This window comes from Salvelinus alpinus, chromosome 34 (assembly GCF_045679555.1).
Source record: "Salvelinus alpinus chromosome 34, SLU_Salpinus.1, whole genome shotgun sequence".
Lineage (NCBI taxonomy): Eukaryota > Metazoa > Chordata > Actinopteri > Salmoniformes > Salmonidae > Salvelinus > Salvelinus alpinus.
This window is the reverse complement of record NC_092119.1, coordinates 14,246,141-14,260,159: the sequence shown is the minus strand read 5'-3', so window position 1 is coordinate 14,260,159 and position 14,019 is coordinate 14,246,141. Positions and strand designations below refer to the sequence as shown.

General features: G+C 44.3%; 1 protein-coding gene across 2 annotated transcripts in view; it reads right to left on the bottom strand.

Moving 5' to 3' along the window:
* The window catches only part of LOC139563907 (metastasis-associated protein MTA1-like), an 87,074-nt gene that overhangs the window by 27,200 nt on the left and 45,855 nt on the right, over positions 1-14,019 (bottom strand). For both annotated transcript variants that reach the window (XR_011672664.1, XM_071382921.1), the window contains exons 7-10: positions 13,418-13,535; positions 12,381-12,483; positions 11,177-11,276; positions 1,785-1,973 (exon numbers count right to left, since the gene is read on the bottom strand). Coding sequence is in view for 1 of the 2 variants with exons in the window: in XM_071382921.1 (XP_071239022.1) it covers positions 1,785-1,973; positions 11,177-11,276; positions 12,381-12,483; positions 13,418-13,535 (510 nt within the window). In the remaining variant the exon portion in view is untranslated. The remainder of the gene's footprint in view (positions 1-1,784; positions 1,974-11,176; positions 11,277-12,380; positions 12,484-13,417; positions 13,536-14,019) is intronic.

Here is a 14,019-nt window from a genome sequence, read left to right as displayed (position 1 = left end):
ACTTGTGCGTGACACAAGTAATTGTTTACAGACAGATTATTTCACTTATAATGCTTCTGATAGGCTAACTGACATCATTTGAGTCAATTGGAGGTGTACCTGTGGATGTATTTCAAGGCCTACCTTCAAATTCAGTGCCTCTTTGCTTGACATCATGCGAAAATCAAAAGAAAATCTGGAGAAAAAAATTGTAGACCTCCACAAGTCTGGTTCATCCTTGGGAGCAATTTCCAAACACCTGAAGGTACCACGTTCATCTGTACAAACAATAGTACGCAAATATAAACGCCATGGGACCACGCAGCCGTCATACCGCTCAGGAAGGAGATGCGTTCTGTCTCCTAGAGATGGACGTACTTTGGTGCAAAAAGTGCAAATCAATCCCAGAACAGCAGCAAAATACCTTGTGAAGATGCTGGAGGAAACAGGTGCAAAAGTATCTATATCCACAGTAAAATGAGTCCTATATCGACATAACCTGAAAGGCCGCTCAGCAAGGAAGAAGCCACTGCTCCAAAACCGCCATAAAAAAGCCAGTCTACGGTTTGCAACTGCACATGGGGACAAAGATCGTACTTTTTGGAGAAATGTCCTCTGGTCTGATGAAACATAAATAGAACTGTTTGGTCATAATGACCATCGTTATGTTTGGAGGAAAAAGGGGAGGCTTGCAAGCCGAAGAACACCAGCCCAACCGTGAAGCACGGGGGTGGCAGCATCATGTTGTGGGGGTGCTTTGCTGCAGGAGGGACTGGTGCATTTCACAAAATAGATGGCATCAAGAGGAAGGACAATTATGTGGATATATTGAAGCAACATCTCAAGACATCAGTCAGGAAGTTAAAGCTTGACCGCAAATGGGTCTTCCAAATGGACAATGACCCCCAAACATACTTCCAAAGTTGTGGCAAAATGGCTTAAGGACAACAAAGTCAAGGTATTGGAGTGGCCATCACAATGCCCTGACCTCAATCCTGTAGGAAATTTGTGGGCAGAACTGAAAAAGCGTGTGCGAGCAAGGAGGCCTACAACCTGACTCAGTTACACCAGCTCTGTCAGGAAGAATGGGCCAAAATTCACCCAACTTATTGTGGGAAGCTTGTGGAAAGCTACCCGAAACATTTGACCAAAGTTAAACAATTTAAAGGCAATGTTACCAAATACTAATTGAGTGTATGTAAACTTCTGACCCACTGGGAATGTGGTGAAAGAAATAAAAGCTGAAATAAATAATTCTCTACTATTATTCTGACATTTCACATTCTTAAAATAAATTTGTGATCTTAACTGACCTAAGACAGGGACTTTTTACTAGGATTAAATGTTAGGAATTGTGAAAAACTGAGTTTAAATGTATTTGGCTAAGGTGTATGTAAACTTCCGACTTCAACTGTATCTATGGCTGAGAGAAATACTCTATTTATATCTATGGCTGACGTAGACATGCAGTATTATCTTTTCTGCTCTCAATAGATGCCTGCCTGATAGTCTCTGAGTTGAGTCTCACCAATAGTTACATTATTATGAGCCTTTAACAGTTCCTCTCAGTCTAAGCATCGTTTCCTTTACATTTGTGAGAGTAGTTCTAGAAATAAATAATGCAATCTGATTGGTCCCTAGTGGTGGACCAGGCTGGCAAGCTGCAGCCCAACAATTCCCCTGAAGATTTGGTGATATGCACATCAGAGTTTCCTTGTGGAGGGTAGTCCAAGCCAAGGCAGCAGAACCGTACCTGTCTGTCTGTCTGAAACATGTCTGTCTGCCCGTTGTCCGTCTGTACTCACAAAGTCCTGTTGTATGTCTGTGAAGTCTTTTCCGTATTTCTCCAGGGCCTCTTCAAACAGGTTGGCCTCTGAGGCGCTCCACTCCTCCATCTCGTCCCGGCAAAGAATAGGTCCTCCCTGGGGAACCAGGGCAGCGATGGCCCGCGTCATGTCATAACCCGTCTTATCCAAGGTGTCCATGGCATGGAACTAGGGAGAAGATGGGAGGGGGGGAATATTGTGTTGTGTTCAGTAGGCAGAAAACACGAAGAAACAGGGAGGTACCATCTGTATTTGTCCAATAAGAAACACTTCCGTGGGGTTTACTGTGTGCCCGGATGAACATGTATGCCCCTGGATTTCACCTATACCCAGCCAACAAAACACACCCTTGTAACAAACAAACCAAGCAAAAGGTCCCTATTTTTCTGTCTGTCAAAGCCACCAAGGTTAATGGTGCTGAATAGTCTATTATGGATGTGTTATTATCTTGTCACTTGTCTTAGTCAGTGTGAGGGTCTCTCTATTCATGAGTGTAAGAGTTGATTTGTGTGCTGTGCGCATGTTGTTTTCATGTATATGTATGTGTGCTGTGCGCATGTTGTTTTCATGTATATGTACGTGTGCTGTGCGCATGTTGTTTTCATGTATATGTATGTGTGCTGTGCGCATGTTGTTTTCATGTATATGTATGTGTGCTGTGCGCATGTTGTTTTCATGTATGTGTGCTGTGCGCATGTTGTTTTCATGTATGTGTGCTGTGCGCATGTTGTTTTCATGTATATGTACGTGTGCTGTGCGCATGTTGTTTTCATGTATATGTACGTGTGCTGTGCGCATGTTGTTTTCATGTATATGTATGTGTGCTGTGAGCATGTTGTTTTCATGTATGTGTGCTGTGCGCATGTTGTTTTCATGTATATGTACGTGTGCTGTGCGCATGTTGTTTTCATGTATATGTATGTGTGCTGTGAGCATGTTGTTTTCATGTATATGTGCTGTGAGCATGTTGTTTTCATGTATATGTACGTGTGCTGTGCGCATGTTGTTTTCATGTATATGTACGTGTGCTGTGCGCATGTTGTTTTCATGTATATGTATGTGTGCTGTGCGCATGTTGTTTTCATGTACAGTACCAGTCAAAAGTTTGAACACCTACTCATTACCGACCATTTCGAATCCCATCGTACCTTCTCCGCTATGCAATCTGGTTTCAGATCTGGTCACGGGTGCACCTCAGCCACGCTCAAGGTCCGAAACGATATCATAACCGCCATCGATAAAGAGACATTACTGTGCAGCCGTCTTCATCGACCTGGCCAAGGCTTTCGACTCTGTCAATCACCACATTCTTATTGGCAGACTCAACACCCTTGATTTCTCAAATGGCTGCCTCACCTGGTTCACCAACTACTTCTCAGACAGAGTTCAGTGTATCAAATCAGAGGGCTTGTTGTCCGGACCTCTGGCAGTCTCTATGTGGGTGCCACAGGGTTCAATTCTCGGGCCGACTCTCTTCTCTGTATATATCAATGATGTCGTTCTTACTGCGGGTGATTCCCTGATCCAACTCTACGCAGACGACATCATTCTGTAATACATCTGGCCCTTCATTGGACACTGTGTTAACAAACCTCCAGACGAGCTTCAACGCCATTCAACTCTCCTTCCGTGGCCTCCAACTGCACTTAAATGCAAGTAAAACTAAATGCATGCTCTTTAACCGATTGCTGCCCACACCTGACCACCCATCCAGCATCACTACTCTGGACGGTTCTGACTTAGAATATGTGGACAACTACAAATACCTAGGTGTCTGGTTAGACTGTAAACTCTCCTTCCAGACTCACATTAAACATCTCCAATCCAAAATTAAATCTAGAATCGTCTTCCTTTTTCGCAACAAAGCATCCTTCGCTCATGCTGCCAAACATACCCTCGTAAAACTGACCATCCTACCAATCCTCGACTTCGGCGATGTCATTTACAAAATAGCCTCCAACACTCTACTCAACAAATTGGATGCAGTCTATCACAGTGCCATCCGTTTTGTCACCCAAGCCCCATATACTACCCACCTCTGCGACCTGTATGCTCTCGTTGGCTGGCCCTTGCTTCATACTCGTCGCCAAACCCACTGGCTCCAGGTCATCTACAAGTCTCTGTTAGGTAAAGCCCCGCCTTATCTCAGCTCACTGGTCACCATAGCAGCACCCACCCGTAGCACGCGCTCCAGCAGGTATATCTCACTGGTCACCCAAAGCCAATTCTTCCTTTGGCCGCCTTTCCTTCCAGTTCTCTGCTGGAACGAACTGCAAAAATCACTGAAGCTGGAGACACATATCTCCCTCACTAGCTTTAAGCACCAGCTGTCAGAGCAGCTCACAGATCACTGTACCTGCACATAGCCCATCTGTAAATAGCCCATCCAACTACCTCATCCCCATACTGTATTTATTTATTTATCTTGCTCCTTTGCACCCCAGTATTTCTACTTGCACATCACATCTACCATTCCAGTGTTAATGCTAAATTGTAATTACTTCGCCACCATGGCCTATTTATTGCCTTACCTCCCTTACCTCCAACTACCTCATCCCCATACTGTATTTATTTATTTATCTTGCTCCTTTGCACCCCAGTATTTCTACTTGCACATCACATCTACCATTCCAGTGTTAATGCTAAATTGTAATTACTTCGCCACCATGGCCTATTTATTGCCTTACCTCCCTTATCCTAACTCATTTGCACACACTGTATATAGACTTTTTCTACTGTATTATTGACTGTACGTTTGTTTATTCCATGTGTAACTCTGTGTTGTTGTATGTGTCGAAGTGCTTTGCTTTATCTTGGCCAGGTCGCAGTTGTAAATGAGAACGTGTTCTCAACTAGCCTACCTGGTTAAATAAAAAATGAAATAAGATTTTCAACGGTTTTTCTTTATTTTTTTATTATTATCTACATTGTAGAATAACAGTGAAGACATCAAAACTATGAAATAACACATATGGAATCATATAGTAACCAAAAAGTGTTAAACAAATCAAAATATATTATATATTTGAGATTCTCCAAAGTAGCCACCCTTTGCCTTGTTGACAGCTTTGCACACTTTTGGTATTCTCTCAACCAGCTTCATGAGGTAGACACCTGGAATGCATTTCAATTATGCCTTGTTGAAGGAAAAGGAAACCGCACACTGCTCTTGATAGTATCACCGATATTTAATAAGCTTACGTATCGGCCACACGGCCTTCGTCAGAGCTTTTGGGATTTTTTGAAAGTTGCACCCTTATGTAGACCTGGCTCCACCCACATCCGTTCTACACATCGAAGGGGGTTGGAGGCAAAGGAAAATAAATAAGTGCTACCAAATATAACAATGTGCATTTCATAAATATTACAAAAGTGTATAAATAAGGCGTATTGAACACTTCTGTATAATCTCAATGAGGACATAGCAAGTTCATTAGTCATTGGGTACATCATATGAAAAACGTCAGAATAATCTACAAGAGACACACATTTCATGTTCCAATTCACAGCATAACATACAAAGGCATTTCATCATTAAGTCCTTTTGGAAACAATGTCTGGAGGGTGAAAATCCAAAAACATTCTCTTTTACTCAGAGTATTATTAATATCACCTCCCCTGTCTGATATCTTAACTTTCTCTATGCCACAAAATCTAAAGGTGGAAATGTCATGCTTCATGTCATTGAAATGTACAGCGACTGGATAATCCCTGTCGTTTCTCCTGATTGAACTTTTATGTTCACTAATTCTCTGTTTGAGAGAGCGGGTGGTTTTACCGACATAACAGAGCCCACATGGACATTTAATAATGTAAATAACATGGGTGGTGGAACACGTAATAATGTCATTTATTTGGAACCTTTTTCCTGTGTGTGGGTGACAGAAATATTGACACTTCATCATATTGTTGCACTGTGCGCATCCTCTGCATTTATAGCTACCATTTGGTAGAGGGCGTAAAAGTGCTTGGCTAATTTTCTTAAGTGGCTGGCAGTTGGCAATCCCAAAAGCTCTGACGAAGGCCGTGTGGCCGATACGTAAGCTTATTAAATATCGGTGATACTATCAAGAGCAGTGTGCGGTTTCCTTTTCCTTCATCTTGTTCAATTGATGCCATGCACCTGCAAATAAGATTGCTCAGATGTGCGAGTGCCTTTTTGAATTTGTATAACTATCTTTCACTCCGCACTCTTAAATCTTGTAAGTATACACACTAGTTAAAGACGTACCAAGTATACAATGGATCCACTACGAGAGATCAACTCACTTACCACGCATTGTGCGAGTACCCTTTCATTCACACAAGAAGACGCAAATAAGATTCTTTTTCCTACCTCCAACATGGACAACCCAGTTCCACGCTCGACTGTCGAACTCAAAATCCAACTTCAGAGACTTCGAGAGAAAGAAACACGTTTGTTCCTGCATGGCACCACTCTTAGTGAGTATTGGCGCAACAAGCGCATTCCAAGAGGACTGAGAATACAGAAGGAGCCTACTATAGGTAATAACGACAAAACTTTCGTTCAGCAATGGGGTGAAATACTCAACAAATGCTCATTAGATTTAATGCTACTTATCGTGGAACATGTGTTGAAGGAAGTGAAAGAAGTTGAAGTTAAGATTAGCGAACATGAGGCTATAATGAAGGAGATTCTAGGCCCTCATTTTACAACCATAGACGACATGATCAAGCAGTCCATTGGGAAATACAGAGACTCTCTACAAGCAACAAAAATCAGGAAATACCAGCGAGACACAGAGGATTACCAGCTCAACCAGGTGTACGCATGGGAAGGCCCAAGGACAGGAGCACGCAGAGGCCGACGGAGGGACGCACCGCTGATCGGGGGACGCAGATACGCAGCAGCGGGAGGACATGGAAACTTGGACACAGAGGCATCCACCGAGAGCGAATTCCCTACAGACAGTGACTCCAGCTTCCATGGCACACAATCCGTTTTTTTAGCCCGGAAGCAACAGAGGGCTCCACGAAAGAAAAGAAACGATGCAGGAGAGGTAAGCGGTCGAAGAGGAGACCAGGAACAAAGGCCGTGGACACGGAGCTACAGCAGGACGCGGTAATTAACCTCTCCAAAAAAGACCTTACTGACGCTCAAGTCTCAGTCTTATCTAAGGGCCTCTCTTTTGTACCTACATGTACAGATAAACCATTCGATACGAAAGTAGATCTGTTTAAATTCTTTCGCAAGATTAAACTTAAGCATGTGTTTTCGCAAAACACTGATTCGGGCCTAGTAACACATCAAGGAACTGGCACCCATTTTAAGCCCAAAAGCAAATTCTGTCCTATGGTTAACAACTCCTCGATTAATACCTATTGTAGGTTAGTCGAACAAGAAGCCATGTCAGTATATACAAGACTAACAAAACATATTCAGAAGAATCTCACTAGAACAGAAGAACTGGCACTCAAAGAATTAATGAAAGATTCATCTTTGGTTATAAAACCTGCAGACAAGGGTGGTGCTGTGGTTGTTTTAGACTATGACAAATATAAAGAAGAAATTCAGAGACAACTCAGCAATGAACGTTTCTATAGAAAATTGAGTGTTGATCCCACACAGGTGTTCCAAAGGGATATTTGCTCTAATTTGGAGCAAGCCCTATTAAACAACCTTATCTCAAAACCTGAATATGAATATCTTTGTTGCAAATGTGCCATACGTCCATGCTTATACATTTTACCGAAATTACACAAACCTAAAACACAACAAGGCAACTATCCAGGCAGACCAGTGGTTGCAGGAATAGGCTCAATGCTAGAGCCATTGTCAAACTTTGTAGACTCTTTTATTAAATCTCATGTGCAATCATTGCCATCATATGTAAAGGACTCTATAGACTTCATAAACAAGATCTCACCAATAACGGGTTTAAAAGAAGACTGTATTTTGGTCACATTAGATGTCGAGAGTCTTTATACCAGCATTCCCCATGTGGGGGGGCTGGCAGCACTAGCACACTATTTGGGAGACAGAGATACTAATGAATATCCACCAACAAACTTCATTCTAGAGTTGGCTGAATATGTTTTGACGTACAACTATTTCAGGTTTGATGATGAATACTATCTCCAAACGAATGGAACATCGATGGGCTCTACATTTGCTCCGAGCTATGCCAACCTCTATATGGGTCTTTTTGAAGAACGTTTTGTTAATAATGAAAACGAGAATCCATTTTTGAATAAAGTCCTTAAGTGGTATCGATATATTGATGACATTTTTTTGTATATGGGTAGGAACTGAAGAAGAACTGTCAGATTTTATGGCACTACTCAATGACATTGACCCCAATCTCAAATTCACTATTGAACGTGACACTAAACGTGTTCATTATCTCGATATGTGGATTGAGAAATCAAATGGAACCTTGTTTACAAGTCTATATAGAAAAGAAACGGACAGAAATACTCTATTACAGGGTGACAGCTTCCACCCTGAGCCATTAAAAAGAGGACTTCCAAGAAGCCAATTTTTTAGACTGCGCCGTATATGCCACTCCACAGATGATTATCTAGAAAAAGCAGCGGAGATGCGCATGAGGTTTCTAAAAAGAGGCTATTCGTCACAATGTGTGGATGAAGCTCATAACTTGGCATTGGAAAAAACACGAGATGAACTGCTACAAAAAAGACCCGCTAAAGCTAAAGAACACTCCGTAATGTTCACAACCACATATACTTTGAATTCGCGAAAAGTGGGAGAGGTGGTCAAGAAACACTGGCATATTTTATCATCGGACCCAGCTTTGCCGGCTGAATTTAAATATCCACCACGTATTGTGTATAGGAGAGGTCGCAATTTACGCGATAAATTGGTTCATGCCAACTGCCAGCCACTTAAGAAAATTAGCCAAGCACTTTTACGCCCTCTACCAAATGGTAGCTATAAATGCAGAGGATGCGCACAGTGCAACAATATGATGAAGTGTCAATATTTCTGTCACCCACACACAGGAAAAAGGTTCCAAATAAATGACATTATTACGTGTTCCACCACCCATGTTATTTACATTATTAAATGTCCATGTGGGCTCTGTTATGTCGGTAAAACCACCCGCTCTCTCAAACAGAGAATTAGTGAACATAAAAGTTCAATCAGGAGAAACGACAGGGATTATCCAGTCGCTGTACATTTCAATGACATGAAGCATGACATTTCCACCTTTAGATTTTGTGGCATAGAGAAAGTTAAGATATCAGACAGGGGAGGTGATATTAATAATACTCTGAGTAAAAGAGAATGTTTTTGGATTTTCACCCTCCAGACATTGTTTCCAAAAGGACTTAATGATGAAATGCCTTTGTATGTTATGCTGTGAATTGGAACATGAAATGTGTGTCTCTTGTAGATTATTCTGACGTTTTTCATATGATGTACCCAATGACTAATGAACTTGCTATGTCCTCATTGAGATTATACAGAAGTGTTCAATACGCCTTATTTATACACTTTTGTAATATTTATGAAATGCACATTGTTATATTTGGTAGCACTTATTTATTTTCCTTTGCCTCCAACCCCCTTCGATGTGTAGAACGGATGTGGGTGGAGCCAGGTCTACATAAGGGTGCAACTTTCAAAAAATCCCAAAAGCTCTGACGAAGGCCGTGTGGCCGATACGTAAGCTTATTAAATATCGGTGATACTATCAAGAGCAGTGTGCGGTTTCCTTTTCCTTCATCTTGTTCAATTGATGCCATGCACCTGCAAATAAGATTGCTCAGATGTGCGAGTGCCTTTTTGAATTATGCCTTGTTAAAAGTGAATTTGTGGAATTTCTTTCCTTCTTAATGCGTTTGGGCCATTCAGTTGTGTTGTGACAAGGTCGGGTGGTATACAGAAGATAGCCCTATTTGGTAAAAGACCAAGTCCATATTATGGCAAGAAGGTCAGTCAATACGGAACATTTCAAGAGCTTTGACAGTTTCTTCAAGTGCAGTCGCAAACACCATCAAGCGCTATGATGAAACTGGCTCTCATGAGGACCGCCACAGGAAAGGAAGACCCAGAGTTACCTCTGCTGCAGAGGATACGTTCATTGGAGTTAACTGCACCTCAGATTGCAGCCCAAATAAATGCTTCACAGAGTTCAAGTAACCGACACATTTCAACATCAACTGTTCAGAGGAGACTGTGTGAATCAGGCCTTCATGGACTAAAGGACACGAATAAGAAGAAGAGACTTGCTTCGGGGAAAAAAACACGAGCAATGGACATTAGACCAGTGGAAATCTGTCCTTTGGTCTGATGAGTCCAAATTTGAGATTTTGGGTTCCAACCGCCATGTCTTTGTGAGACGCAGAGTAGGTGAACGGATGATCTCCGCATGTGTTGTTCCCACTGTGAAGCATGGAGGAGGAGGTGTGATGGTGCTTTGCAGGTGACACTGTCAGTGATTTATTTAGAATGCAAGGCACATTTAACCAGCATGGCTACCACAGCATTCTGCAGCGATACGCCATCCCATCTGGTTTACGCTTAGTGGGACTATCATTTGTTTTTCAACAGGACAATGACCCAACACACCTCCAGGCTGTGTAAGGGCTATTTGACCAAGGAGAGTGATGGAGTGCTGTATCAGATGACCTGGCCTCCACAATCACCCGAACTCAACCCAATTGAGATTGTTTGGGATGAATTGGACTGCAGAGTAAAGGATACGCAGGCAACAAGTGCTCAGCATATGTGGGAACTCTTTCAAGACTGTTGGAAAAGCATTCTTCATGAAGCTGGTTGAGAGAATGCCAAGAGTGTGAAAAGCTGTCATCAAGGCAAAGGGTGGCTACTTTGAAGAATCTAAAATATATTTCGATTTGTTTAACGCTTTTTTGGTTACTACATGATTCCTATGTGATATTTCATAGTTCTGATGTCTTCACTATTATTCTACAATGTAGAAAATAGTCAAAATAAAGAAAAACCCTTAAATGAGTAGGTGTGTCCAAACTTTTGACTGGTACTGTATATGGATGTGTGTTGTGAGCATGTTGTTTTCATGTATATGGATGTGTGTGTTTGTGTGTACGCTGTAGCTCGGAGGCCTGTGTTCCATGTTTATGTATGAGGTGCAGAATTGGGCCAGAACATGGCCACATGGGTCGTCTGGGGCCGCTGAAGCCTGCTCGTTACTGATACTCAGACACACACACGCAATATCACACACACGCTCAGTCACACAGAGATGCCCCATACACGCACACAGACACACATGCGCATGAATGCACCCACAGCATACCCCTAGGCTAACAGCAATCCTGCCGAGCACTCACCTCTGGCCTGACCCTGACCTTACCTAGGGCAGTGGGCAATGTGTGTATGTGTGTATGTGTGTGTGTCTTACCAGGGTGATGTCTCTAGAGGCAGCAGCAGCACTCATGTGAAGACTGGGCTGCCGGACAGAACTACTGCAGTCTAGAGCCCGCGCAAAGGTACCCACTGACCTGAGAGACAGAGGAATGGAGAGAGGAAGGGGGAGAGAGGGAGGGGGAAGGATGAGAGAGACAATGGGGGGAGAGACAAGGAGGGAAAGAGCGAGGGAGAGACAAGGAGGGAAAGAGATGGGGGAGACACAAGGAGGGAAAGAGATGGGGGAGAAGAGAGAGATAATCAAGAGGAGTTTGTGTTAACCCTCCAGATTTAGAGGTATGACAACATAGTGCAGAGCTAAGAGGAAGAGGTGTCAATAAACCCCTCCACCTCCCACCAGACCAGTCTTCTAACCCCTCCACCTCCCATCAGACCAGTCTTCAAACCCCTCCACCTCCCACCAGACCAGTCTTCTAACCCCTCCACCTCCCACCAGACCAGTCTTCTAACCCCTCCACCCCCCACCAGACCAGTCTTCTAACCCCTCCACCTCCCACCAGACCAGTCTTCTAACCCCTCCACCTCTCACCAGACCAGTCTTCTAACCCCTCCACCTCCCACCAGACCAGTCTTCTAACCCCTCCACCTCCCACCAGACCAGTCTTCTAACCCCTCCACCAGACCAGTCTTCTAACCCCTCCACCAGACCAGTCTTCTAACCCCTCCACCAGACCAGTCTTCTAACCCCTCCACCTCCCACCAGACCAGTCTTCTAACCCCTCCACCCCCCACCAGACCAGTCTTCTAACCCCTCCACCTCCCACCAGACCAGTCTTCTAACCCCTCCACCTCCCACCAGACCAGTCTTCTAACCCCTCCACCTCCCACCAGACCAGTCTTCTAACCCCTCCACCTCCCACCAGACCAGTCTTCTAACCCCTCCACCTCCCACCAGACCAGTCTTCTAACCCCTCCACCTCCCACCAGACCAGTCTTCTAACCCCTCCACCAGACCAGTCTTCTAACCCCCTCCATCCTTATACCACAACAGAGTCTATCTTACCAACGACTACACCAAAAACCCTGCTCCATCTCCTCCTAGTCCCACCAGAGTCTTACTGAAAAAGCATTTTACATTTCCTATCCATTTCACAGCAGTCTTACCAAGCTACTAGCACCTCCCACCATAGTAGAGCCACAACCCTTCCACCATAGCCCACCGGACCGGAGCCACATACCTAGCCACAACCAGGAACTGGTCGATCTGTTTCTCTGTGAGGGGACTGCTGGGGTCCCACACCTTCTCCTCCAGCTTGGCCAGGTCCCTGCCATCCTCCTCACCTGGAGGTCCAGTTAGCACAATTACGCATTAGAAACCAGTTAGCACAGTCACCCCATACAAACCAGTTAACACAGTCACTGTTAGAAACCAGTTAGCACAGTCACCCGTTACAAACCAGTTAGCAGTCACCCCTTACAAACCAGTTAACACAGTCACTGTTAGAAACCAGTTAGCACAGTCACCCGTTACAAACCAGTTAGCAGTCACCCCTTACAAACCAGTTAACACAGTCACTGTTAGAAACCAGTTAGCACAGTCACCCATTACAAACCAGTTACAGTCACCCAGTCTGCTACACTACACCAACCTGACTAAACCGCCCTGTGGGTATTTAAACTAAACTTATGACGGTGCAGTAAAGTGAGGAGACAGACGTGCCCTCTGGCTCTCCATCAGTCTTGGGGTGATGTGGTTCTCGTTCCTCATAAAACTTGCTTGTAGACACATCCACACACTTTGACATAATGTTATATATCCTGCCCTCTGGCCCTCTCAAACATTATTGGTGAGAAATGACTTCTCACTAAAACTCACACTTTGATTCACACTTTGACATAATGTTATATATCCTGCCCTCTGGCCCTCTCAAACACTATTGGGGTGACATGGCTCTCACTAAAACTCACACACTCTGACTCACACACTCTGATTCACACTCTTTGACATAACGTTGCATAATAGTTTCCAGTGCAGTGTGATAGACGCCCATGCCCTCCCACTGACTGCGCCCTGAGATGAGATAGGACCCTGCCTGCAGTACCAAAGAGAATACTAGCCAAGAGGCTAATCTACAGGCTAGCGTGACACATTTTGCTATGGGAAAGGCTAACAGTTCAGTCTTTCGTATGAGTGTCTTTGGCATACGTACCCTAATTGCTCCTGTAAGTCACTCTGGATAAGAGCGTCTGATAAATGACTAAAATATAAATGTACCCTCTTTGAGGAAGTCTGTGATGTCTGCCTGGTACTTGTTCCCCACCCTGATCTCCCCTTTATCAGCCAGAAGAGTCTTCTGCTGGGGGTCGTAGACCAGGGAGTAGAAGAACGCATCCTGGAGAGAGGGATGGCGAGAGGGATGGAGAGGGAGGACAAGAGAGAGGGACAGATAGGGGGGAGAGAGGGATGGAGAGGGAGGTGAGAGGGATGGAGAGAGGGATGGAGAGAGGGATGGAGAGGGAGGACAAGAGAGAGGGACAGATATGGAGGAGAGAGGGATGGAGAGAGAGATGGAGAGGGATGGAGAGAGATGGAGAGAGGGATGGAGAGGGAGGACAAGTGAGAGATAGGGAGGAGAGAGGGATGGAGAGAGAGATGGAGAGGGAGGAGAGAGGGATGGAGAGAGAGATGGAGAGGGATGGAGAGAGGGATGGAGAGGGAGGACAAGTGAGAGATAGGGAGGAGAGAGGGATGGAGAGAGAGATGGAGAGGGAGGAGAGAGGGGTGGAGAGAGAGATGGAGAGGGAGGAGAGAGGGGTGGAGAGAGAGATGGAGAGGGAGGAGAGAGGGATGGAGAGAGAGATGGAGAGGGATGGAGA